Source organism: Aphelocoma coerulescens, chromosome 9 (genome assembly GCF_041296385.1).
Source record: "Aphelocoma coerulescens isolate FSJ_1873_10779 chromosome 9, UR_Acoe_1.0, whole genome shotgun sequence".
In the NCBI taxonomy this organism is placed as follows: Eukaryota; Metazoa; Chordata; class Aves; order Passeriformes; family Corvidae; genus Aphelocoma; species Aphelocoma coerulescens.
In genome coordinates, this window is record NC_091023.1 from 25998400 (window position 1) to 26025770 (window position 27371).

The 27371-nt window shown below is 47.2% G+C and overlaps 1 protein-coding gene across 4 annotated transcripts in view; it reads left to right on the forward strand.

The window, feature by feature from the left end:
• Positions 1-23189, forward strand: part of PLCH1 (phospholipase C eta 1) — a 58579-nt gene extending 35390 nt beyond the window's left edge. The window contains exons 7-25 of one of the 4 annotated variants that reach the window (XM_069024533.1): positions 387-480; positions 2426-2629; positions 4227-4347; positions 5219-5390; positions 6888-6995; positions 7572-7733; positions 9431-9448; positions 9694-9765; positions 12392-12486; positions 13165-13262; positions 13743-13922; positions 14015-14122; positions 14636-14760; positions 15176-15260; positions 15764-15910; positions 16314-16393; positions 17648-17707; positions 18185-18545; positions 20025-23189. In XM_069024533.1, the coding sequence (XP_068880634.1) occupies positions 387-480; positions 2426-2629; positions 4227-4347; positions 5219-5390; positions 6888-6995; positions 7572-7733; positions 9431-9448; positions 9694-9765; positions 12392-12486; positions 13165-13262; positions 13743-13922; positions 14015-14122; positions 14636-14760; positions 15176-15260; positions 15764-15910; positions 16314-16393; positions 17648-17707; positions 18185-18545; positions 20025-22183 (4449 nt within the window). In that variant the 3' untranslated portion in view covers positions 22184-23189. The remainder of the gene's footprint in view (positions 1-386; positions 481-2425; positions 2630-4226; positions 4348-5218; positions 5391-6887; positions 6996-7571; positions 7734-9430; positions 9449-9693; positions 9766-12391; positions 12487-13164; positions 13263-13742; positions 13923-14014; positions 14123-14635; positions 14761-15175; positions 15261-15763; positions 15911-16313; positions 16394-17647; positions 17708-18184; positions 18546-20024) is intronic. The other 3 variants (XM_069024535.1, XM_069024534.1, XM_069024536.1) reach the window with 3 other exon arrangements.
• Positions 23190-27371: the final 4182 nt, after the last annotated feature.

The window sequence follows — 27371 nt, forward strand, 5'->3', positions numbered from 1 at the left end:
TTTGTTTCAGAAAAGCTGCTGGTTTTCATTTCAGAATTTAATTATTTCTCTCCTAGCCTGTGTATTATAGTGGACTCCCTTGGAAGTAATGAAATCATAGGAGTGGAAAATGCATGAAAATGAAATCAGAGCCTGCCAAATCTTTTTGCATGTCTAAGAAGATTATATTAAAGAATATAAAGTGATAGTTCTCATTTCAGCAGTATTGGCCAGTACAATTATTAAGGCTGCTAAACAGCTAATTTTAATCTTGTGACTAAAATGTCATAGGTTTTAATTGATGGCTATCTCTCACTCCTATTTGTCTCCTCCAAGTTAAGTAGATTTTCACATGCTGGTGACATGGCATTAAAAATAAGTGTACCACTACTGTTGTTTTTGTGCAGATGAATAATGTGACACCAGAATATTGTCTGGACATCATACAGAAGTTTGAAGTGTCAGAAGAAAACAAGAAGCAAAATGTTCTTGGGATTGAAGGTAAAAGTTTTGATGTCAGAGTGAGTTTTGTCTTGCTGCACTGCAGTGGAGTAGAAGTGCTTTGATGGTGTTTTGGTGAGGCTTTTGCTGTTTGCCTGTGACACAAAGGCCCCTGGATCAACAGTTGGGAGCGTGGGTGCATTTTTGTGAGCCGGGGAGATGTGAGTAGGTGGGGTGAGGCAGCAGCTCTCCAGCCATCCATCACAGCCATCCTCCAGGAGTGGGGATGGATGCCTGAGGCTGTGGGGATTTATTGCTCACTTTGTGTTTGTAAGACAAACACAAACTGTCCTGTCATGTAGTTTATGTTATAGCCTGCTCCCAGTGAGGTAATGAAAGCCAAGTGTTCATTCTGCCCTCGCTCTGGAGATCTGGGATCCTGCACAATCCATTCATTTATGCTTCTGTGAAATAAAGTATGGATAGTTGCATTTTCAGTGGGTTTTAATACATGATTCACATATTCACAAATGCAATTTAATACCTGATTCACAATTGCAAATTGTATGTTTACTCAGAATCCAATTTAGTATCAAATCAGACTCAGAGCTGGGATGAAATAGATTAAATGCCATGGTGAGTTCCTTTGCCCAGAAGGAAGCTTCCATGGAGCAGCATAATGTACATGGTGATTTGGGGAGGGGTGTAGGAACCCAGAGTGCCAAGAATATTTCTCTGCCTGTTTTTAAGGGTTCTTACCCCCCTGAACAACACTGTTTTAACCTCCAACCTTGGAAAAAATTACCAACGATCAGACAGGAACTAGAAAATACAGTGGTGTGAATTAGGTGATAGACTACGATGTAAGATTGTCACAGGGTGAAAAATTTAGAGGTTTTGGGCTTCTCTTTGTGGTAAATAGATAAGAGTAAAAAATATCAAAATGGAGGACTGTTGTTGTTCTCTAAGCCTTCTCCTTCTTCTCCTGCTCCATGCTCTGCAGTAAAAGTAGTTTGGGATGATTGGATAGAAAATTCCGCAGTTCCTGCCCGTGTTACTGAATAATTGGTAGGAAAGTGAAAATAATATACATTTTTAGTAACTATTGGTTAAATTATCTTTAAAAGGCCGTGTAAATCTTGATAATTAGACTTCTCTCCTGCTTTCAGTGCTCTGTGCTGTACCTGGGTCACGCTGGTGGCTCTGTTCCTCTGATAAGACTTAATAAACAACTATCTGGCAGCATTGAAACTCCAGGAAAAGTCTCAGTTTATCTTTGAAACTCCTTGCAAGGACTTTTAGAAAATTCTCTCCCATCAGGAGGGATTTGATTTATGGCATGGCTCAGTGTCAAAGGGGGAAAGTAGGAATCTTCCTCCACATGGTATTTAAATCCTGGGTATGGCCTCCCTTCAACAAGCTTCTGATGTGACCCAGGGTGCTGCACTCCAGCTGAAATGAGGAAAGTAAAACAAACAAGCAGTGACACTTAAAAAATATTTCTGCAAGCATTTCTGCTCCTCTTAACCTGCTGCTGCTGCTTTTATCTCTGAGCTCCTTTCAGGGCTGGTATTGTTTGCACTGTCCTTTGCAAATATTTCACATGTTTAATTCTTAAAAGAGGTATTTTTAGAACTTTCTGTTTAGTGCTGCTCTCATTTAGAGGGTTATAAATCAAGTACCATCTTCTTGAATAAGCTTGCAGAAAGAAGAAAACTGAAGCGAAGGTGGCTGGGTCAGTGACTTGGCTGCTGATCCACGGTTCTCCTTTGGGTGGCTGCTGCCTTGTGTGTCCCCACACTCGCTCAGGGCACTGCCGTTCACAGCCCAGGAGTGCCAGCAAGGAACTCTCTTAAGAACAAGGCATTTGCTTCTGAGTCAGTTTGCCTCCACTCCGTCCCAGAGCCTGTACCCACTGATCCTCAGCTTTGGCAGAGTGTTCTCTCTGCCGTGTCCGTGCCCATTTCCTGCCCGTGCCCTGCTGACGTGTCCCTCTGCCCCCCAGGCTTCACCAACTTCATGCGCAGCCCGGCGTGCGAGGTGTCCAACCCCCTGCACCGCGAGGTGCACCAGGACATGGAGCAGCCCCTGTGCCACTACTTCATCGCCTCGTCCCACAACACCTACCTGAGCGGGGACCAGCTGCTGTCGCAGTCGCGGGCCGAGATGTACGCGCGGGTGCTGCAGGCCGGCTGCCGCTGCGTCGAAGGTGGGCTGGGGCTGCTGCTCCCAGGGCTGCTGCTCCCGGGGCTGCTGCTCCCAGGGCTGCTGCTCCCGGGGCTGCTGCTCCCGGGGCTGCTGCTCCAGGGCTGCTGCTCCCAGGGCTGCTGCTCCCGGGGCTGCTGCTCCCAGGGCTGCTGCTCCCGGGGCTGCTGCTCCAGGGGCTGCTGCTCCCGGGGCTGCTGCTCCAGGGGCTGCTGCTCCAGGGCTTCTGCTCCCGGGGCTGCTGCTCCCGGGGCTGCTGCTCCAGGGGCTGCTGCTCCCGGGGCTGCTGCTCCCGGGACTGCTGCTCCCGGGGCTGCTGCTCCCAGGGCTGCTGCTCCCGGGGCTGCTGCTCCCGGGGCTGCTGCTCCAGGGGCTGCTGCTCCCGGGGCTGCTGCTCCCGGGGCTGCTGCTCCCGGGGCTGCTGCTCCCGGGGCTGCTGCTCCAGGGGCTGCTGCTCCAGGGGCTGCTGCTCCCGGGGCTGCTGCTCCAGGGGCTGCTGCTCCAGGGGCTGCTGCTCCCAGGGCTGCTGCTCCGGGCATGAGGCCAGGGCCAAACACCCAGCCCGATGCTGGGCTGGCTCAGGCACTGCAGCACTTTCTCACCACGCAAAACTGAATTTTTCTGTTGCACATGATCACCTCAGGCAAGCACCACAGGCACCAGAGAATCACAGAATGGTCAGGGTTGGAAGGGGTTCTAAAGATCATCCAGTTCCAACCCCCTGCCATGGGGGAACGTGGAGATCACACTGGATTCTTGTTTAAGCCCTGCGTGATTTAAATAATAAAAAAAATTCGTATTTTTAGATTAGTATTTGTATTTTTCTTTTCCAGAAATAAATGAAATCTTTTGACAAAGTTAGACTCAATATTAATTTTTTATGACTAGCATTACAAAAAGTCATCTGGAGAAAAAATATTGTTCATCTCTATTTAAAAATTAATTAGAGAAAATGAACCTGAAAAAATTGGGCGATTGCCTCCTGCAGAACACTCAGCAGCATTATTTTGCTTGACCTCAGAGCTATCATAGCTACTTCAGAGCCTGGGGAATAGCTCTGCAGCTTTCTTCTTGGGAAGTTTAACTGCCTGTAGAGGCAACAGCAGTGACAAGTTTGGTGCAAATTCAGGGTACAGGCATTCCTTAGGAAAAGCATTCTTATGCTGGTCCATTCTACATGTGCTGCACTTGATGCTACTCTTCATACAATCAGTTGTAAAGCTGCAAGTTAAATTGGGAGTGAGAAAAGATAAATTCTTTTTAAATAGTTTGTCTTCAGAAGCAAAAACTGCTTTCCCAAGGTAGCTGTAAACGTTATTTGACCTATTACACTTTGTAGTTTTATACATGAGGAAAAAAACCTCAATTTAATACAAGGGAAAGAAACAGTTCTAGGATGCAGAATTCTCATCTGACTGACTGTCATGTTAGTCTGAGCTATGCTGGCAGGTCAGAGGAGATGGAGTGAGAGGTGGCAAGAGGTGGGATGAACCTTGTTGGCCCCTGCATGGTTGAGCAGGTGAGCTCTGCTGGCAGTGGGAGCACAGGAATGGTTGAGATTGGGGGCATCTCTTGATGTATGGCTTTTCTGGTCTTAACAGTGGATTGCTGGGATGGCCCGGATGGGGAGCCCGTGGTGCACCATGGCTACACCCTGACTTCCAAAATCCTCTTCCGGGACGTGGCAGAAACCATCAATAAATACGCCTTCATCAAAAATGAGTAAGTGTGGAGCCAGGTTTGAAGCTACACCTGTTTTTCCGTAGTTAATCCCACATGGGAAACAACCATCGAGCCCAGGGAGTGCAAATATTCCTTTAAACACATTAGGGTTGATTCTGTTCCCCTGTTTATTGCCCATGTTGTTATTGTTCAGCTGCACGAGCTCTTCCCATCAATTGACAGAGAGCTCTGCCTGAGTTGAACCTTTTGTGCTCTTAAACTCAGTAAGGCTTTGGACAGTCTGACACTGCTGAATATCTTTCCATAGAACTTCCCACTCGCATCCACAGGGAAATTCTCATGAAAAATCAATACTGTGATGTTCTCTACCTACTGAAAATACTTTATTTCAGCAAGAAAATTGAAAAGCTGTCACATGTGTAGTGTGAGGAAATACTGAGGTGTGGGATAGCGTTCTGAATCTGTTTGATTTGCCATGGTGCTTTATAACAGTTTATTATGAAAACTGTGGACTTAAGCCATATATATATATATATATATATACATCTACACACACACACACAGCAGTCTCAAATCATGAGTGGGTGTAGAGAATTTTGAGTTGTCTAAGAGAATAAAAGGAAAATACTTCCTTCTCTTTATTTAAAAAAAACCCACCCAACAGTGGCTGTGTGGGAAAAAAACAACCAAGCCCAAAAGTTTGGTGTTACTGATGAGAAATACGAGGTGTTACTTTCAGAACTAAAGGAGGTGGTTCTTCATTTGGTGTGGGGTTCCTTGTCATAGAACCCTTGGGCTACCACGAGTTTAGAAAGCAGTGGGGCAAATTTGTGGAAGAACTCAGCTGTTCCATCCACAGGTGTTGTCTCTCCTCACACAGCTGTGACAGTGTCTGGGGGTTTGTTTCCAGGTTTCCAGTGATACTGTCCATTGAAAACCACTGCAGTATTCAACAGCAAAAGAAGATTGCCCAGTACCTGAAGGAGATATTTGGTGAAAAACTGGACTTGTCATCTGTGAGCACTGGAGATCCCAGACAGCTTCCCAGCCCTCAGGATTTAAAAGGGAAAATTCTAGTGAAGGTAACTTGCTGCTGGGCATGTTCAGAATGCAACAAAGTCAGCTTGTGATATTTATTGTAGATTTTCTTTGGAGGACCAGCTCATACTCCTTTAGTATCTAAACATTATCTGACAGTCCTTCCTTGGACAAAGTATTTTGGAGTGACAGAAAAGTGAAGATTTCCTGCCTTTCCCCTCACCCAGCTCTGAGCTGTGGTTCACTGAGTGGAGCTCTGTTCATGGTCCATCTGCTGTGTTTATGGGAGAAGAGCAGCTCAGGGGGAGCTGGAGGAGGCCCCGGAGCCCTGGAGTTGGTGCTCTGTGCAGGATTAATTGTGTGGGCCTCTTGCTCCAAACAGATTTTCTCTGAAAGGAATTTCAAAGGCCAGGATGGATAGAACAGGAAAGAAGCACAAGGCAGACCTCTGAGAGGATGATTAATAGAGTTCTGCCCTATTAGATTGTCTCATTTACCCAGACACCAGGGGCAATTACTTCTGTGTGAACTCTCAGGAAACTCTGGTTCTCCCTCTCTCCTTGGTATCAGTCTGGCTACAGGGATTCACAGTTCCAGTCTGATGTTAGTTTGAACACACTGCAGGGCACAGTACAGAGCTGACCCTGAATTAGAAGCCCTTTGAGTGCTCAGCCGTGATTTTGCATTTCACTGCGTCGGTTTTCTGGGGTAGCTGCTGCTTAATGAACTGTGCAAACGTGGGGCTGGTGTTTGAGGGATCCACAGGGAATTGTGTGTAATGTCACTCACGTGAGAAATCCCACGGCCCTGCACTAAAGGCAGGAGAGGCTGGGTGTTCTGGGTTCTTACCTCAGCTTCTGAGCTGGCTTTTCAGCACATCTGAGGTTGTAATTTCAGTGTGATCCTCCAGCTCTCACTGCTGGAGCCCTGTGGGTGCAGACTGCTGTGGAGCTGAGCTGTTTTCAGAATGAGAAATTCTATCTCGAGCATCACAGGATCCCTGCACAAAGCTCTGTCTCCCATCTCCTGCTCAATTTAAGCAGCTCTATTGGAAAAGATAAAATCAGACTTAGGAATCAGTACCTTGTTGAGAAGTAAGCCAGCTTCTCATCTTTTTGCTGGTTTTTTTGCTCTTTTTATACATTTTCCTTTGAAAGGCAGTATTGATTCACTAGCCAAACAATTTCAAATAATCATTTTCATCCTGTAAGTGTATATAAGAGTCATTCTAACAACACTCATGGATTTAAGCCAGTGTAAAGGTACCAGCATGAAGTGAATTTGACCCACTCGTTAGCAGCAGCATTAATAATTTCAAAATGCAGCCTAAAAATCAATCTTCTGCATCTTGAATGTCATTCCTGTCTCCCACTGATGAAGCAGGTAGGCTGAGAACATTTCTGTGCACTGAAGCAATATCACAGAAGTTTAATAGGTGATTTATTTCGGAGCAGATGGTAAAGCAAGAGGAGCAGACTGGGTGCAGTAACTAACACTGACCACATGCACATTTACTGGGGGTGTTTTTTTCCTCATTTTAGGGTAAGAAGTTGCCCTGCAGCCTTGGAGCAGATGCTGAGGAAGGAGAAGTTTCAGAAGAGGACAGTGCTGATGAAATTGAGGATGACTGCAAGTTAAAGCCCTGCTTTGTATGTACAGTACACACAGTCAGCTTCCAGAGTGTGACAGCTCTGCATTTCTTACATGCACACTCCATGTCCTACTTACAGTTGTTAGCAGAGTTTTTAATTTCTAAGTTTTTAATTCCTGTGTCAGATTCATGCTGTTCCATAGGATTCATTTTTACTTGAAGTGCCTTACGTAAGAGACTGGTTTGAGTCTGTATAGTCTGGATGACTATTAACAGGAAGTGCTTCCTTTTTTAACTGTTTGGAGCAGGAGTCTAATGTTTAGGTTGTCTCTAAGTGCATTAGCTGAGAATTCATGCTCTTCTGAAAGAGAAGGTGGGGCTCGTGAGGGCTGTGAGGCAGAGAGAGCCCATGGCCAGGTCCTGGGGGGGTCTGTGGGGGGCTCTGTGAGCTGTGTTGGGAGGACTGAGGGGAAAAGGAGAAGGGAAAGGGCAGTTAAACCACAGGTAGAAGAGCAGAATCAGGCAGGATTATGCAAGAAGTCTTTCCTTGCAGAGGAAGGAAATGTGTGACCCTCAGTGTGCAATGGGGTGGACTTGAGCATCTACTTGAGCTGGGTTTCCTGGTGTCTTTCAGGGTAATGGTGCAACTCAGCACCAGGTGGAATCTTTTATACGAACAAAACTGGAATCTCTGCTAAAAGAATCCCAAATCAGGGACAAAGAGGATCCTGACAGCTTCACTGTGCGAGCCCTGCTGAAGGCAACTCACCAGAGTTTCAATGTGAACCTGAAGCAGGTACGTGGGCTCTCCCTTCGCAGCCCCTGTGAGGATTGGACAGGGCCATGTGCTGCCCACGGCTTCAGATGAGAGAGCCAAGAGCTTAGGAACTGGATGCAAACTCCAGGGACATTAAATACAGAGTGAATTTTCTGTGGAGATGTGCCTGCTCTGGAACCAGTGTAGCCAGAAGAGTCATGTATGTGTAGCTCTGCTTTTTGCATGTCTTCCCACTCCGTGGGGTTTATGTATCCCCTATCAGTTTTTCCAGAACTGGCCCTGGGAGACTTTTCCCTGAAGCCTTCCTTGATGACAGAAAACTCCCTTGGCCTGTGCTGCTGCTTGAAGTGTCTGGGGAAGGTTTTGCTGTGCTGGGAAGGGGCTGTAAGAGTGAAGGATGAAGCATCTGCCCCAGGAGAGGAGTTATTTCAGACTGGCTTTGCAGCATGACCCAGTCACTTTGCTGGTTCCCTTTGGCCTCCAAGGTCAGAAAAGTGGGATTGCAGAGAGCAGACTCCTCATATCAGTAAATATGGTCAGTGGAGAGCATTTCAGTATCATTTTGTGTTGAGGTAATTACATTTGACAGGCTCCATGGTATTGGGGAAGGGACTGGCCCCTGGAGAGCATTTGAGGCAGTCTTGGTTAAAGAATGCAAATTTCCATCGGGGGGTTGGATGTGACACCTGAGATTGCCCATCACATGTCATCCACATGACCAGAATACTGAGATCCTCCAGTAATGCCAGTGCATTATTCAGACATCTCTCAGGTAATACGAAGTGCTGGAATTTTCTCATTGATTTATTTTAATTTATGAAGGAACATTTAGAGATCTCTTCCCCTGCTGTGACCCGTGTGAAGGTTGTTTTTTCCAAGGGTCTCAAAGAAATTCAGAGCTGAGTAACTAGAGATAATAAGTTAAAACAATTGGAAGATTAGTTTATAGCAGTGTTGAACTAGATGGGAAAAAACTAACTGGTTAAACATCATGCTGCTTTGGTGCTTGTGTGGCTCATCAGCTGCCTTTGCGTAGTGCTGTCACAGAGCTCTTTTCTGGGAGTTACTGTGTAATTGATGGACCAGAAAGGGAGCAGTTGGGATATTTTCCTATTTTTTTACTGGTTATTTATATTCCTTCCTTACTGATCTGCCTTTGATTTTCCCAAATAATTGCTATTAAAAGAAATAAAAATCTGCTAAAGATTCTTTCTACATGTTACAGAGGCTTCCAGCCTGAGCTCTGAGCAAATCTCTGAACACAGGTTATTGATTTTGCTGGGCCCCCAGTGCCCTCACCGTCATGAAAGCCCAGAGTGACTCCAGCTCAGCACTGAACAGGGAGTAGCTGGAGTTCATAGCACTGAAGTACTCACCCAGCTGAAATGCTAGGGGAATATTCTTCAGTTTTGTTTTGCTCTTCAGAAGATGAAGAGCTGTGTGTTCCTGACAGAAGAAGCGAGATGCTGCCAGGAATTATCCAGCTGATGTCTAGGGGCATGGCTGGCAATGTGAAACTCAGCCTGCAGGCTGCCTATGAAAAGTCCACATTTATCTGCTAGGAGATTCTTTTTCCTCTCCCCTTTTCCTTTGTGGCTGCTTTCAAGAGCACTCAGACGTCTTAGTTTGTTGTTTCTTGCCTGGTTTTGCTAGACTGCTTTTTCTACATGGTTTGTTGTTGTCTTGAGTGCTAATGTTAATATTTTTCTTTACAGTTAGAGGATTCTAAACAAGTAAGTATACAAAGAAATTAGAAAAGTCTTGTAATGGGATTTTGGATTTCAATTTGTGTGCACAGATCAGACTTTAACTCACTTTGTCTCATTTGCAATAACTGTACTTTCATGATAGTGAACACGGGTGACACACAAGAACTTGTATGAGCTTGAAATTCTGTCTTTTAGAGACTGTAGCAGACTCTTTAAAGACATTTCTGAAGGTATCTAGTTACACTTTTTATTGCACTTTCTCTGCACAGAACCTGGACGCAAAAGAAGGAGGAAAAAAGTCTCACGGTCGATCATTAATGGGCAACTTTGGTAAACACAAGGTGAGTGGAATAAATGAGAGCTCAGGTTGCTGTTCTGGGACTGGCAGCATTCCAGAGACCCTGGCAGTGTTTTACTGCTCCAGACAAGCTTGGTGGGCATGGGGGCAGCGAGGAGGGAGCCTGTGTGTTCACACTTGGTGTCCTAATACTGTTCAGAAGATTGAGAACCTTTAAGGATGAACAAAAACATCTCACATGACTAAAATATCATCTTTACTTGTGCTGTGGAATTGCTGATTTTCTGATCAAACTTGCAGCAGCAGAAGAGCAGCATAGACAAATGTCTTGGCATATCTTGTTTCCCACACAGCTGACGGTGTCTGTTCAGTCAGAGCCCAGTTTTGCTGTGTCCCCCCCTGGGCAGTACCATGCTGGGACTGTCCCTGCTCCCAGGGGCTGCTGTGGCCAAGTGCTGGCTCTGTGCTCCTGCTCTGTGCAGATGTGTTCTTCCCTGATCTCTTCCTGGTTTTCATGTCCTGGTTATGTTTGTGCAGCTGCTGGGGTGGGCTGCCTGCTCTGCTGCTCTTCAGTGATGTCTGCACCGACCCAGGCAGAGCTGAGAGCTCTCATTTCACAGCTGGGCACGGAGCAGCCCCCACGAGGGACAGTGCACACGTTTCCTCCCGTTCCTATATCCTGACAAATGTGCTCCTGTCATCTGCCTGCCCTATTCCCACACTCCCACAGTGCCTTGAGCCTTGGATTTACAGCCTTGGCCTGAGCTGATCCAGCTGCCAGCTTCCTTCCTCCTGGAGTCAGTGAGTGCTGTAGAGTGGGTGACTGAGCAGAGGGGCAGCTCTGCAGCCCAGTCCCTGTGCCACCAGCAGCCTCTCTGCCCCAGCCTGCCAGACCCTGCTGTTCTTGGTCTGTGCTAGCCATGGTGAGGGCTGCAGCAAACTCTGGGATTGATAATCTGAGCAGTTTTTTGTGATTAAGAGACATTTCAAAGAATTTAATCAGCCATCAGTCCATCTGCCCTGAAGCCAGCTAGGAGCCATCAAAAATTCCCTAAGCAGACTGTATCAGACTGTATTTACACTTCAGTTCCAAGCTTACATCAGTTTGAAGTGCTGTGTTTCCTTGAGCACCTTCAGCTCAGTGCACGTTACCCACTCAGGGTGGGGTGAGAGCTCCAAGTGCCTGTGGTCCCTGAGAGTGGGCACTGCCCACAGCACCCTGTGCTTGCTGCTGGCCAGACAAATGCCGTGGAGTGAGATGTCACAGGCAAACGTCAGCCACTGGAATCTGCTGGTTATGCTAAGGGCTGGAAAGTCTGTCAATAATTTAATTACTTCAGCTAGTTATCCTAATGGATGTAGCAGGTTGGAAAGCCAGTTCGTTTCACCTCTGCTGAAAAAAATACGGGTGTATACAGATTTTTTTTAAAAATAATGACTGTATTGTAGGCTGAGGCAACAGGGACATCCTGTAACTGCCCCCTGATGCCTTTCCAGCTGAAGGGATGCCTGGGAAGACTGGTTACTATGGATATTTTTGCAGATATAGAATGATCCACCCAACAGTATTGATATGTGACATTTTCAGCCAGCTCTTGTGCCAAATGAATCACCTCTTTAAAAACTACCAGGGGAGGGACAAAGACACTAAAATTGGCAGTTCCTGAAAGTTAACTGCATGGAACATCCTCAGTGCAGACCTTCAGACTCCAAAGTGAACCATGCAAATGATTTCCAATATAGTCAACTTCATGTCAGCACTAAACACAGCAAACTAAATTATGTTCAATACTTTGTATGACAAGAGGAGGAAAGAAATCTGTGCTCAGTGAGCTGTATGCAAAAGGATAAGGAGCTCCTAGTTACATTAATTACCTCTTGATGAGAAGGGAATTAACTTACTCTCACTTGAAGCTGTGTTTAGTGTTACAAAAGATGTAATGCTGAAATTGGAAGGTATTAAATCATAGGTGCTTATGAAAAAAGGGGATTTTTGAGGTTTTAATCTATTTTATCATAGCTATTTTCTTTATACTGTAGTAATTTAGAATCACGTGAATATTTGTATGTGGCTCAAAAGGGAGTAGGAAGATGATGTTTGAGCATTTTGCCCAGACTCTCTTCACACCTTCACTAAAGAATATGTTTAATTTTCTAAACTGGGGGGAAGCACAGGTGGGCAGAAGCAGTGCTCTGTGTATTTAGACCCTGCTGTGTGTTGCTGTTTGTTAAATATGACACAACCACTGGGATTTCAGCAGGAGCAGTGCCCTGGAGCCAGGGAGCAGCGTTGTCCTCTCATGTTGGGAGGGAGCAGGGCAGGCACAAAGCACACAGTGGCCTGTGCTGGACAGACCCTTGGCAGAAATAACGCTGTGAGGCCTGGCTGGGCTGGCCAGCACACAGAGCTGCTCGTGCTGCAGCCTGGGTCCCTGCTGTGGGGTGGAGTGGTGCTCTGTGCTGGCTTTCCTTCTCCACAGCAGGGAAACTCTGCTGGCCTAGCCCCAGGTTCCTTCTCCACAGCAGGGAAACTCTGCTGGCCTAGCCCCAGGGGTCAGTTTTGTCCCTGGAGCTGCAAACCCAGCTTGCCCTCCTGCCCAGCAGCAGCCACGGGAAGGGGGTGTCTGGAGCCCCGACTGACCCAGCCCTGCTTGGCTCTTTCCCCACAGAGAGCTGCAAAGGCAGCAGCCAAAGCCCACGGTGCCTCGGATGACGAGGACAGCCAGCAGCACCCTCCTGGGAAGGAGCCGGGACAGCCCCACAGGTGAGCTGGGAGCCCCTCAGGTAAAGCCACGGGCTGCTCTCTGCCATCAGCGTGTGAGGCTGTGCCAGAGCAGGTCACGTGTGTCACATGTGTCGTGTGTGTCACACATGATGTGTCTCACACGTGACACAGCTGTCGGGGTGGGTTTGCTGTGAGCCCCGTGTTTTGGCTGTGTCACCTGTCACAGGCTGCAAGCAGCAATTAACCCTGAAACTGCAGAGAAGTGACAGTAACTGCTCATGGAAAGATGCCAGGCCCCATTTCACCCACTGCAAACAGTGCTCAGAGCAAACTGTGCAGGTTAAAGAAGGTGTATCACAGCCCAGGCAACCTTATTGCATCTGAGAATGGAAAGAAAAAGCAATCAAAAAACTGCCACTGAGAATGCGTCTGCTGTCACTGAAATGCTCCTTGGTTTTGTCTAGAACAGCCATGGTGCAGCTATTTCATTATGTTTTAAATGAAACATTTTGTTTGTGTGGATGGGCTGTGGAGGTAGAGGGGAGCAGTCACCCCAGAACCCTCTCAGGGGAGGTTTGTCACATGTGGTTCCCTGCTCACAATTGTTCACTTCCTTGTTTGAAAGAACAGAAAGGGGGATTGAGAACAACAGAAAGGTGGATTGAAATATGCCTTCAATAGTGCAAGTGCCTGGTGTTGTTTGGTTGAACCCTGCAGGCTGGCCCGCCGCAGGAAGACAGTGAAGCTGTGCCGGGCCCTGTCTGACCTGGTGGTGTACACCAACTCCGTGGCAGCCCAGGACATCGTGGATGACGGTACGGGGCTGGCACGTCCCTGTCACTCGTGAGAGAGGAGGGGGCAGAGTGCTGCTGTTACTGTGGCACGAGGGCAAAGCCAGGGCCCAGTGGGGCAATCCCTGCCAGCAGTGACTCTCCTGCCCCCACTGCCAGCAGGGGATTTCGCTGTAGGTTCCCCAGAGCCATCACTAGGGGTCTGCAGGAGGAAAGGCCCCAGCAGGCGTTCTTGAGCTTGGGCTCTTTAGCTGGAGCTCTTGCTTGGCTTTCCTTTCAAATCTGCAAACTTGAGGGGAGAACAACAGACCCTCCTGGAGGTGGGAGCTGGTGCCCTTCAGTTATCCAAGGTACATGATTTGTGTAAGACAAGACAATCTATCCTTGTAACACTGGACAAAATCTCACGTTGCCCTCAATTAGTCCCCAGGTGATGAGGTGTGGGCTCAGGCCCCGTGCCCTGGGATTGTTTGTCACCTGTCTGTCGGTTGTACCATGGCACAGGCTCCACAGGGAACGTGCTGTCGTTCAGTGAGACCAGAGCCCACCAGGCTGTGCAGCAGAAGGCTGAGCAGTTCATGCTTTACAACCAGAGGCAGCTGACCAGGGTCTACCCCTCAGCCTATCGGATCGACTCCAGCAACTTCAACCCTGTTCCTTACTGGAATGTGGGCTGCCAGTTAGGTAAGAGTTGCATGAAAGATTTCCTTCCCTTTTGGAGTGTGTGGGCTAAGTAACACTGTCTTCATTAATGACACCTGGCTTCTCTCTCTCAGTGGCCCTAAACTACCAGTCTGAGGGACGTGTGATGCAGTTAAATGAAGCAAAATTCAGGGTAAATGGCAACTGTGGTTACGTCCTCAAACCTCAGCAGATGTGCAAAGGTAAGGTTCCAGTGTAGTTATCACTGTAAATGTCAGGCCTTTCATAAAGTGTCCTTCACAGTGAAGGCACAAGGAAGGAAAATGCAAACAAATATAGAATCTTTCATATTTCCATGCACTCACAGCTCTTAGACTTGTACTAGTGTGCAATCCCTTACTGTGATCATATATATATATATATGTATATTTTGAGGTCTTTGTCTTATTAATGTGTTGAAAAGAAGTAAAAAGGGTCCTAGGATGACCAGCTGCAAGAAAGTATAAAAAGCTCTGCAGTGGCCCAGGAGCAAGGCCATCCAGGGCTTGGTCCAGCTCTGTCTTGGAGTCACATAAACAAGGGCTGCTCAGCTCAGAAAAGGGTGTAAGAAAGAGAATGAGAATTTTAAAATTACTGAACAGCTGCTCCATACTCATAGTTTCTTATTTCTGACTGAATTTGTCTGTGTTTGTCTTGGGGGTAATAATTATTGTCCATGTCTTTTTCCTTACACTCTCATTCTTGCCATCTTTTAGGCACATTCAACCCCTACTCTGCTGATCCACTTCCTGCCAGTCCTAAGAAGCAGCTTATTCTGAAGATCATCAGTGGCCAGCAGCTCCCCAAGCCTCCTGACTCTATGCTGGGGGACAGAGGAGAGGTGAGATACTCTGGTCCCAGCAGATGCTTCCACGGGAGCTCCTGGAGTGATACCTTCTCCTTATTCAAATATACCAGTGCATTTCAGATATTGTCAAGCTTTTGGTCACTAAATACTACATTTCCCCCAGCCTGTGTCCTACTCGTGATGTTTAAGAACTGATTTGTTTTGTATTTTAAAAGGTGACTTTTATGAAAATTACTGACAGCTGTCCATAGCTCTTGATACAAACAATACATCAACATGGACTTCATGGAACCAATTCCCATGATAGTGCTGCCTGAAAATTCATGTCAATCAAAGGGGTTTGAGTTCTCATATGAATTTAAATCAACTCTCACCATTAATTTTTTTTTAATTCACCTTCATTCGTATCACTGGCTTGTTTTTAAAATACTGTGTTTTTGAAAAACAGATAATAGATCCCTTTGTTGAGGTGGAGATTATTGGGTTACCTGTTGACTGCTGTAAAGATCAGACCAGGGTGGTGGACGACAATGGTAAGATAATCTAAGTGATTTCTTTGAGTAAAATATGAAATAATTATAAATGATTCAGTGTCTGTTATTGCTTTCTAAATTGCAAAGCATCTTACCTGATGAAATCAAATGATTGTATTTTAACAAATTATTTCTGCTTCCCAGACAGAATTTCTGGTGTGGGGAGACAAAAAAGTTAGAGGTGAAGGGCAGGAGTTGTTCCCCACATTGTCTTTTAACCGAATTGTTCTTAAATCTCCTTTATGCAGAAGTTCCAAATCTATCTATGTCTGTATCTGTATCTATCTCAGTGCCTCCAAGCAGCAGCTTGCCTTGGGTATCCCTGCTGGCTCCCAGGCCGACCCATTTTGTTTTTAAAGCAGTCCTAGGGGCAGATATGTCACATTTAGTGACTGACATGGTGGAATTTTCATTGCTGCTGCTTGTGTCTTGTGCCTCTTGGGAACTGAGGCAAGCACTGGCCATGGACTTGTTTCCCAAAGTGTGTCCTGTTTGCCTGGCAGGGTTCAATCCTGTTTGGGAGGAGACCCTCACCTTCACCATCCACATGCCCGAAATCGCCCTGGTGCGGTTCCTGGTTTGGGACCACGATCCCATCGGGAGAGACTTTGTGGGGCAGAGAACTGTGGCCTTCAGCAGCCTTGTGCCTGGTGAGTCCCTCTGTTCTCCTGGGCATGGAAATCCACCTTCAAACCCAAGGAGGATGTTACCAGCACGAGATGATAGATTTTATAAATGTTTATCTCTGTGACTTGATGTGAAGCTTGGACAACTCTTCTGCTCTCTTAGGGTGCTTTATGCACCATTCCTCAAAGGAGTTTGGTTGTCTGTGCTTTTGGAAATTACTGCTGGTGTTTTTTATAACTTGAATGCAATTTATAATGGGGGCTTGGAAAACCTGTGAGAACACCAGAGAAGTTTACTAAAGGCAAAAGGTGGCTTCCTGTGTATACATCACTTTTATAGGCAATCATTGCTAGCTGGGCATAAAATGCAAACTGCTGGTTCTTGGTGGTGGTTTGTGTGGAAATATTTCTATTTCTGTTTCCCCAGGCTATCGCCATGTGTATTTAGAGGGGCTGACAGAAGCTTCCATATTTGTTCATATAATCATTAATGAGACCTATGGGAAGGTAGGTACAGATGGAAATTTACATCTTCCTTCTGATAAAAATGGATTTGAATGTACCCCAGAACCTCTCAGGATTTTTGTTGGAGTGCCCAGGAGGCTCAGAGTGTGTATGGGGCTTACACCACACCATGACTCCACTCTTGGTGTGCACATACTTACAGATGTTCTCACTGTTAGCACCAAACAATTATCTTGTCTAGGTACAGGAGGTACATTCCTTTAGTGTGCTAAAATGGTCTTATTTTGGAAGTAGATCTTGAGAACTGTAACTGCACCAGAACATGGCATTTGACAAGCTATTTTTAGCAGCTAATTTAATTAATTTAGATTAACGTAATTTAATTTTAGGTTTTAGTGCATGAATTTTGCTTTTCTGCAAGTTTGCTAATTTTAGAAGGTTTTTAAATTGAAAGTGAAAGCACAGCGCTTTTTCTGTGTTTTCAGCTGCCTCCCTTAGCTGTTTCCATTTGGAGATAAGCAGCACAAAGAAATTAAGGCCATGTTCAGCAGGATGCTAAAGTAAAATAGCACTTTTGCAGTGATTTAAGAAATGAAGATAAACACAAAAATCCACAAAAACCTGACCTTTGTGAGGTTTGAGGTTGCAGAGGACACTCAGCCCTCGGTCTTTGTGCCTTCTGAGAGGATGCAGAGAATGTCATGACAAACATGAACACAAAGCTGTGCAGCACCCACAGCAAGCTCAGGGGAACAGGGAGAGAACAGCAGAGAGAAGGGCCCAGGGCTGAGGTTTGCTCTTGTCCAGATCTTCTCCCAGCTCCACTTCCTTTCTCCTCCCTGATCCCATCAGATCACTGGCTGGGATCACATGTATTGATATGTGCACATCTGTGAAATCACATTCCTTGGGGAGGGTTTGCAGGTGCCCATCTGGCTGCTGCTCTTGTAAGAACAAATATGCTCAAGAAAACCAGTAGAGAGTAACTTCAGAGGGGAGGCAAGAGGAGCAGCAGGGGACACCCACTGGCATTTGATCTCTGTCACTGGGTCTGTTCACCTGATGCTGCTCTGAATGAATGATGGGCTGCATTGCTGTTTCTAATTGGCTGAGTTTGCATCCATGAGGGAGATCTGGTCAGTTTCTGGGGGACACTTACATTAATAACTAATAAATAGTTTGATGCTTTGCTGTAGGGTGGTTCTATTTACAGCTGATGCACTGTTACTTTATTTGCTTGTGTGGCAGTCTTGAAAACATGAGCCAAATGGATTTGCATTTCTTTTTGCCTTTCAGTGGAGCCCTTTAATCCTCAATCCCAGTTACACAATAATGCACTTTCTAGGAGCCACAAAGGTAGAGCTCATGAGCATGCACTTTGCACTTGCTGGGCACAGACTTCCCAGTGGTTCCCAGTCGCATGATCTGCAACTGCCAAACTTGCACCACTCTCCATGCAGGCTCTGAAACATCTGAATTTTGCTTTGATGAAAGCCATGCATATAAACCTCCACGTTAACGTGCAGCCTGTCACTGCGTGCACTTGCTAGAGCCTTGTCAGCTCCCATTAGGAGACTGAGCAAAGCCCTCTTGTAACTGTGCCAGGCTGCCATCCTAATGAGGAGAAAGCCAGGCATGCATGAATCCGTGGAGACCTGTGCTGGGAGCTCCTTGGTCAGAGTAGATGTGAGTGGCTTGGTGTGAATTTTTGCTTTGCTGCGTTTTGAACTTTGTCATCATCACTCATAAGCACTGTGAGAGCAGCTCTTTGCCTCGTGCTCCCTGTGAGTGAGTGTGAGCTCAGCCCAGACCGTGGTGGTGTTGTCCTTGCAGAGCAAGCAGCTGATCGGGCTCCGAGGGCTGTTCTCCAAGGCGCCCAAGGCGGGCGCTGCCGAGGCCAGCGGGCACCACGTGCGGAAACGCTCCATCGGCGAGCGCATCCTGCGGCGCACGGCCAGCGCCCCGGCCAAGGGCAGGAAGAAGAGCAAGATGGGCTTCCTGGAAGCTGCTGAGATGAAGGACAGCACCTCCGAGCCAACAGACCTGAAGGACAAGGAAGGGGTGGTCCGGCGGCCGAACCGGAGTTTGCAGGCGCGTCCTGCGTCCATGCCCGTGGACAGATTCCTCATGGTAGAGCTGCCCTGCCCAGCAGAGGACGCTGCTCAGGAGGCCAAGGGAGAGGAAAACACATCTGGTAAGAGGCTTCCAAAATTCCTTTTGGTGTAGCAAGTTGAAATAGTGTGTTCAAAAGGATTAGTCCTGCAGCCTCTGTGCAAGTAGTTTTATTCAACTCAAGGAAGAGTCAGTGGGCTAAATCACATCTCTTTAATATTTGATCAGCTCCTTACATGGGTGACACCTGGAAAGGTGTCTACTCTGCAAACCAGGCACATGAATTAGATGTGAAGATGATACAGCTCAGCCATTCATCACAGCAGCTGTGACAGTTTCCTGCGTGTTTCTTCCCAAGGGTGCTACAGACAAGGAAACTTACACACTTCCAGCAAAGGAACCCTTTGCCAAAAGCACAGGCCCTGGGAGGCGAGCTAAAAAGCTGTCACAAGGTTGAATCCTGCCCCTTCTTAACCGTGAGAGGGGTGGATCCTGTCCCTTAGAGCCTCTGTAAGGCTTGGTTCATACCCTATGGAAGACGCTGTCCCAAGGAGATCTTTCTTCCTAAAATGCTCTGGCTGAACATGTCTCTGCTGCTCCGCAATTATGCCAGGGGGACAGGGTGCTGTCTGTTTTGTCCTCCATTCTTTATAGAAAAAAATAAATCTGCAAATCAAGGAAATGTGCATCTCTTCCACCCTTCTCTTGGAGCACTGGAAAGCCTGGGAACTGTCCAGATTTTGGAGATGGGCATTTAATGCCATGTTCATTAGCAGCAGTTCCTAGTCCACCAAGGGGTTCAATCGCTGCCAGTGAATGGTCAGGGCTCCCCTTGCTTCTTCCAAGAGTACCTGATTTCTAGCAAGCATTAAAACCAGTATCTGTTATGCCAAGTTTACTTCTTTAGTCCCTGTTTAATTAAATCTCCAAGGGAGTGAGTCACAGAGCTCAGATCTGGCATAGAAAGACAAGAGGATTTGGTGGAGAAAACATCCAATATGTGTATTTTGAGGAATTCAAACCCTTGCCCTTGTGAATGCTGCTTGCTGGTAGAAGATGCAAATGAAATCCTTGTATTGTAACACTTTGCAGTAACCACATGTGTAAAGCAGTCTGGAGTCCCATCTACTCGATGCTTTTGACTCAGCTTGAAGCATGCATCTTGTTTCCAAGTGTTGTGTGTTTTAACAGAGCTGTTTTGTTCTGTCTTTATTGCCACGCTTCTTTATAGTACAAATGTGACTAGGAACACAGCTGAAGGTAATGCCACGTGCAAGCCATGATGTGGTACCTCATTAACATTACTTAAAACAAATATTACATCACCTGCTTGATGTAATAGACATTCCAAGGAAGTTTCAATGAAGTGCCTGCAGTTGTATTTTTCCATTTATTCATATCACTCAGATAATTTGTACTAAACCTGCACAACCCCATGATTAAGTTCTGTCACAACTGTACCTAATTTTGCGTTCTCCATTTGTCTGTCTAAGGACAAAATAGCTGTTGATAGACAGAGCAGAGTCTTCTATGCCACTAATATGTTTCTCATTTAATTTAGCCAACAGTGATGACAATACAAATGGGAAGGAAACGAGCTTGAAAGAATTGGTTCTTCCATGTTCGGAGCAAAAGGCAAATGCTTTAAATTTAGCATCTCAGTTCCAGAAGGAGAATGACCAGAGGGATTCTACAGCTGACTCTTTAGTACCACCTCCACAGGAGCAACCTGAACATTTGCTTTTTGCAAATGGCGTAGCTCAAGCAAATCACCTCATGGACTATCAGGAGAATAATCTTTCTGATGGAGCTGTCCCACTAATGCAGGACTCTGACTCTGAACTTCCCACAGAAAAATCACACCACAAAAGCGGTGCAGACAGTAAAAAGGAAGATGACACAAAAGGGTCTAAGGAAGGGAAAATCACTCTCATGGGGACTTCTCTTTCTCAGAAAGCAGAGGTGGAGGATCACAAATACAATATGAGGAAAAGCACTGCAGCACCTCATTCCCTGACTGATACTACTTCTGCTGTGTGCTCTGAGGGCCCTGACTGTCACCCCACAGTGGCCCTGCAGGACAGTGACATTTCTCACCTCATTGATGAAGTCTCTCTCTCGACTGAGAGCGAGCTGGACAGCGCTGTGTCTGCTCTCATTGGGCAGTTTGATGGCACAGATGACCAAACTCCCCTTCCCCCTGTCTCCAGCCCCCATGGCAGCAGCAGCCAGACCCACAGGCTCGGGGCTGCACTCCCACACGTGTTTGCTGCAGACCTGAGCAGCCCCTGTAGGCACAACTTCACTCCCACCAAATCCAGCAAATCCCCTTTATTCTCCACTCCAGATACAGCCATGTTCTCCAGCCTGGAGGATGCAGAGTATTCCACGTACGCAATTATCCACGAGGCATCTCCAGCTTCTGAATGTAACAGCCACAGGGAATTAGTGTGCAAGGAAAGATTAAATAGTCTAGAAAATAATTTGCCTGGCTCTCCTTGTTCTTCATCCCTCTCTATGCTAAACACAAATCCCAAAAGGAACTGTGGTACAAAATCTGGACCAAGCTGGGGAGCCCCTGAGTGTGCCAGTTCTTTTGGTTCCAGCGGCCTCATCTTTGAGGAGGCACTGGGGCCCCCTGTCACTGGGGAGCACTCGGACAGCAGCAGTCTGGTAGAGGTGGATGGGGACTCCCAGGACCTCCTGGTCACTGCCTGTGAGTACAGACGGGAGGACATGAGCCAGCTGGCTTCTCCTCTGAGACTGAGGCAGAAGCAGGACCCTGGGCAGGGTGGTGACAGGACCTCAGGGAGCAGCACCACTGCCGGGCTCTGTGCTGCTGCCCAGCACTGCTCCAAGAACTTCAGGACTGCCGGGAGCCAGCTCCGTTTCCCCACGTGTGAGAATGTTGGGTTTTTGTGTCAGCAGCACTCGGAGAAGCACAAGGATGCAGTGCGTGCCCCCCAGCTCAGCTCAGCCTGCCCGCTGCTCCCGGGGGCTCTGCCGTTCCCCCCACACCCGGCCATCCAGCAGAGCAGCCCCTGCAAGTCCAAGAGTCTGGGAGACCTGACCTCGGAGGACATTTCCTGCAACTTTGAGAGTAAGTATCAGTACATCAGCAGGAGCTTCATCTCCTCAGGCCTGAGGGACAGGAAAGCGGCTGCCATGCAGGGCGTGAGGCCGCACTCGACGGACGCGCTGACGGAGCAGCTGCGGAAGCTCCTCCTGGAGCAGGAGGACAGCCGGGAGTCCCTGTGCTCCAGGCAGATGGACGAGGACTGCTCCCGGGCCCTGGTGAGGAAGCTGTCATCCCGGAGCCAGAGCCGGGTGCGGAACATCGCCAGCCGCGCCCGGGAGCGGCAGGAGGCGGCGGGCAAGCACAGGCCCTGCGGCGGCAGCGGTGTCAGCGGGGTGGTGCTGCGGAACAAGGCGGCGGGGCCCCCGCACGCCAACAGGCACTCCACCGGCTCCTGCATCGGCCGCTACCTGCGCGGCTGCCCCGGGGAGCGCCGGGGAGCGCCGGAGGGCGCCTGCTCCGCCCTGCAGCGCGGCTGCGGGCAGGGGCTCTGCGGGCACGGGCCCTGCGGGCAGGGGCTCTGCGGGCACGGGCTCTGCGGGCAGGGGCTCTGCGGGCCGGGGCTCTGCGGGCACGGGCCCGGCCTGCGCCTGCCGCCCGGCGCCCAGGAGCAGCCCGAGGTGTACTTCTTGCTCAGGCTGTAGGCTGTGCCGAGGTACAGCCGCGGGGCTCCCGGCTGCTGCACTGCAGGGAACGGGGCTAGCGAGGAGCTGTAAGGAGGGTTTAAGTTATTTCTGAATGCAGTTTCGTGCCCGTGAATCAGTGGTGATTTAACGTGCCCCTTCCTGTCAGAGCTGAGGGAAGTAGGAACTGCCTTCCTTTGGGCCAGACCTGACGGAGTGTGGGGCCGTGTGTGCATTTGTAGCATTCTGTGTCTGTAATGCTGTGCTCCAAAGCCTGACATTGCACTGAAGGCAATACTGGTTTCCTTGTGTCTTGTCCTCCTGCTTGGAAAAACACTTTTGGTGATCACTTTTGGCCTTTTGTGAGGATTCTCCAAAGCACTGTGGTGTCTGGAATGCTGGACTGGGGCTTGTTCTGCCCAACAGGCAGCGACCCTTCATTAGCATCACTTGTCCTGAATTGTTATTATTAATTTTACATGCTTTCATGTATGAACTGTGATTCTACAGCAAATGGTTTGTAGAATTAGGGTTAGTCCAAAATTGTGAGTCATGTGTAGATTTGTCTTCTGCCCTCTCTACAATATATGATAACAGTTGTCTTCCTTTTTGGTTACTGTGTTGAATGCTGATTTGGGACAGAGTGGAATGTGGGAGTAATTCTGCTTTTACGAATGAAAACACTTAATTTCTGCTTTTTTCGTTATGTATTTTTGCTTTTGGTTGTGTGAGTAGCTTTGGTACAGCAGATCTATTTTCTGTATATTTGTAATTGCTAAATTGTCGACAGTCAGTGGAATATTTAAAGCTGACATGGTAGAGAGACTGTTTTGACTGTTTACCCTTTTCTTTGAAGGCTGAAAGTGAATTGGGTGAAAGATTCTCAGACACCTGAAGCTTCCCTGTAGGGAACACATAGCTTTATTTTGGTTGGAAGATATTCTTTGCCTTTGCTGTAAGTTTTTCTGATATGTCAAAGACGTACCTTTTACCTCTTTCTTTTGTAATGCAGAGTATTATTATTCTTGAAAACATCATTAAAATAGATTTTTAAGCACTTGGTTACATGTTTTCTGAAAAGGGTCTATTCAGCAGATAGATTGGTGCTGAGTCCAGCAGCAGTTAGTGACTGCACACACCTGTCTTGGCAGGAGATGCAGGAAGGGAAGATCCTTCATTTCACACGGTGGTTCTTGGCTGGAGATGGCAGCTGAGCTCTGGTCTCCCTTGTGGATCAGGAGCCACGTTTGAGTCTGACTGTTCCACTCAGGCTCTAACACAGAGTGGCTGTGTTATCGCTTGGGAGAGAACAGTGGATTTTCTAAACAAAAAGCATTTTTCCATGGAGGAACGGAACCACACACTGGATTAATCCCTTAAGATTTGGACCTGAATTTCTGTCTCATACCCAGGATGCAGTTTGGGAGGTGTGGCTGAAGCCAAGTAAAAGTGCCTTGTAAGGAAGCAAATGAGAAGATCTCCATTGCAGGAGGTGAAAAAACTTGCTTTAATTGGAATTAATTTAGGAAAATTGTATGATGCTTGCAGGAGGTCAGGATAGATTATTGCAGCACTGTTTTAACACATAATCTCTTATACTCTCCTCTTAATTTTAGAAGTTAATCCAGATGGGGACAGTTCTTTGTGAGACAGTGGCATTTGGCTAGTGGAGCAGGGCAGGGTTTCTGTAGTGTAGCTGGAGCCAAAGGCACATCAGCCTCAGTGGTTTTTACTGTCTCACTGGACTTGGTGCTTGTGCGGTTTTCCCCTCCTCTCACTGAGATTCAAATTCTGTTTTGTTTGCACCAGTTTGGTTTTGGTGGTGTAGCACTGGGCTGTGTCAAACCTTCTCAGCTCTCAGTGCTGGGGCCTCTGAGCCTGGAGGGACTGGAGTCAGAGGATTCAGGGAGTTCCCAGCCTTGTTGGGATGTAGCACAGGTGAGAGGGCAGAGGGTGCTTGTGCCAACTCCCACTGATTGCTGCTCTCCAGGGCTCTGCAGTTTGGGCCTGCACATGGAGCACTGAGGAAGGACCATTCTTGTGTCTGTTTGCAAAGGTGATGGTAAAACAGGGAGGTTTCAGTCTGCAGAACCTACATTTCAATAGGTTGTATTTAGAATTGGATTTGGTCCTTAAACACGTGTTTTAACACATATATTATTTTGCACATGTAATACATTTGGATTAAATTTAGTATTTTGTATTAAAGCAAGTGCACCAGGTGTCTACAAGATAATCATTTGACCATCTCTCAATTTGCTAGAAATGGAGATCATTCAGAGCTTGCAAGGAAGAAGATGAGATGCAGAGGAGCTGAGTCTGTGCTGTCCTTGCAGCACAGGCAGGTGAGGATTCCTCCTGGGGCCAGGACAGGGAGGGGTCAGACCCCCACAGCTTCGGGGGCTGCTCTGGGCCTACTGTTAAATAAGTGCTCAAGGTTTCACAGGGTTAGGAACTGGTCTATAAGTGTATAAAGATGTTGAAACCTCAAAATTTCAATTTCTTTTTCAGATCAGAGTCGGTATAAACAGTAATTTATCCTTTGCTTAGAACTCTCCATATTGCTCTGAATCTGGAACTTGCAAATAGTAGAAATGTAGGGCAAGGACAAAAGATGGAACAGAAAGCTAAAGGCACCATTTATTTGATTAATTTATAGTTTTCTCTGTGCTAATTGGGAGGCTAAGGTGAACTGGAGATGGGCAGATGTCACTCTTCAGTGAAGTCACTTGCTGTAAACCCATTATGTTAAGGGAGATTTACTGCATTCTGTACCAGGTTATAGTCTCAATTCCAATGGATTTTATATCTATTCAAGATTTCTATAATCTTTACATATATATATATACATATATATCAATGTATCATATTTCTTCAGTTTTTAGTTTAAATGAACAAGCTTCTTTTTTTTCATGGAGTGGAAGCAATATAAACAAATGTACCTGCTGCCAATCCAGCTGCTCCAGCAGGGATGTTCCTGCCATGAAGCTTTCCTGGGATACCTGAGCCACACTGCTGATCCTCCTGTGTCTGGGTGATGTGGTGTTACTGGTGAGTACTGGTGATACCAGCCCCAAGCTGGTGTGGGGCACTCTGGGTCAGAAATGTTTGTGTCACTGTGAAGTGGTGCTGCAGCAGCGATTTGGGGTCCCAGAAAATCCAGCCTGGAGGTGACATGCTCTGTGCAGCAACTCTGAAACTCAGTGGGAATGGGACACTTTGGGAAAACTGCAGATGCCTCCTTGTCCAGCTTTGTGCCCTGGATCATAAACTGAAAGGACACTGAGTTTGGAAATTCAGCACTTCCAGAACTCAGTCTTTAAACTCTGGGAACATCTGGTGTGTGGATTCCAAGCAGCATTGTTTAGAGCCAGGGGTTTTAGACATATGGGTGGAAGAGACCAGCAATCTGCAGTTCAGACATCTATAAGGCCATTCAATTTTAGTCCTCTCCCAAAATTAATTAAACTGTCTGAACGAGGCTGCAGCTTATTGAAAATCCATCTAGTGAGGACATTTTTTGGTGCAGACTCTGTACCAATGCAAAATAAACAATTACTTTTGCCTACCAAAGGCTAGTGGCTCGCATCCTGGGTTAGCAGGCTTAAATTGCTTTGCTAATTTATGAAAGAAGGCATAAATTATGCTGTTCAAGAATCTGCAGAGAACAGATGGGTTTGGAATATTACTTTTGAGAAATTATGTATTTTCTAATTCAAAACCAGAAAGAGTCTTCAGTTACATTTATATGATTGTTTACTGGAATATCAACTGCCCCTGCTTTAACCAGTGGTACAGAATGTTCCAGGTGTTAGGGAGCCATTCCACATTCCTCACTCCTGGCACAGGAGCCCCTGTGCTGATGCTTTGGTGGGAGGACTTTCATCCTGAGTTTCCCATTCGCATCTTAAATAAGATTAAGCTATGTAAGAATAAAACATTTCATGAAAGAACAGCCACATTTTCACCCAGGAGCATGCTGGGTCAGTTTTGATCTTGGACTGATGCTCATTTGGATTTGTTTTGATAAGATTTTAATGCTGTTCGTGTTTGCAACAGGGAAAATCATGTGCAGGACCCTTAGTCACACACGAGACAGTGGCACAGTGATTACACTGATTACAGATCTGCTTAGATGTGCAGGAGGAGAAATAAATTGAATTTCTACCAGAGATTATCTTTCGAAGTCCTGTGTTGGTTGAGACAGAAAGAAATTAAAATGCGCAGTGCCTGGCTGGCCTAGTTGAGGTGGAATTCTGTGTGTGTAGAAAGCCATGGAAGTGGAAATACCTTCTTTTGCATGTGAGTTTAGTCTAGCTATGGACCAAAGCAGGAGAGTTTGCAGTCCAGGTGCAGCTGAGTTACCTGGCCCTCCCTTGTCTCTGCTCCCAGGGCTGGCCTGGCAGATGGACGTGGCTGTTTGTGTGTACGGGGGGCTGTGGAGGGGAGGGAGAGCCGCTGTAGCTGGTGCAGGGCTTTGTTAGTCCTTGCCTTAGGAACAGTTGGGGTTCTAACGTGAAAACCCCCTGCAGCAGAGCCTTGTCTTTGCCCTGGCAGTGCTGCAGTCCCAGCAGTGTTTGGAGGGTCCAGCTCCAGCCTGAGGAGCTCGTCAGCCTCTCTGCAGGTGGAGCCACGTGGATTTGCTGCTTTGGTTCCGTGTGTGTGTGCAGTGAAAACACAGGAAAGGATGGTGAAAAGGGAGATTGAGGTTCTGAATGGCCTGAATTTCACTGGTTGCTTGGCTGGGCACTTGCAAATAAAGATAAATCCCATTTTTTCCTGGTGGGTGCATTTAAAAAAAATGTGAACTTCCATGTCAGATTTCATAACAACACAGAAATAGTTCCTTTATATTCAAACCAGTGAGGTCTCTTCCAAACTCCACTGTTCTCTGATCCCAGCACACAGGGAATGCAGCCATGTACAAAGTGACACCAGGGGTGGGAACGCTGGTGTCTGACAGCCCAAAACTTTGGGTGTGGGACAGCCCTGTACCTGTGAGGGAGGGCTGTGACCTCCTTCCTTGAGGAACCACCTCGCTGGGTGCACTGCTCTGTGCGGTGGCGTGAGGAGCAGACGATTCCTGGAGAAGCCCCGAGCTGGGATCAGACATTGCTGCAGCCTGTGTGGGATTTGCAGTGTCTGTTAGGCCCAGTGCTGGGCTGGGGCACCGAGTCAGACGCGCTCCAAGGCCCCGGTGTGGCAGCGA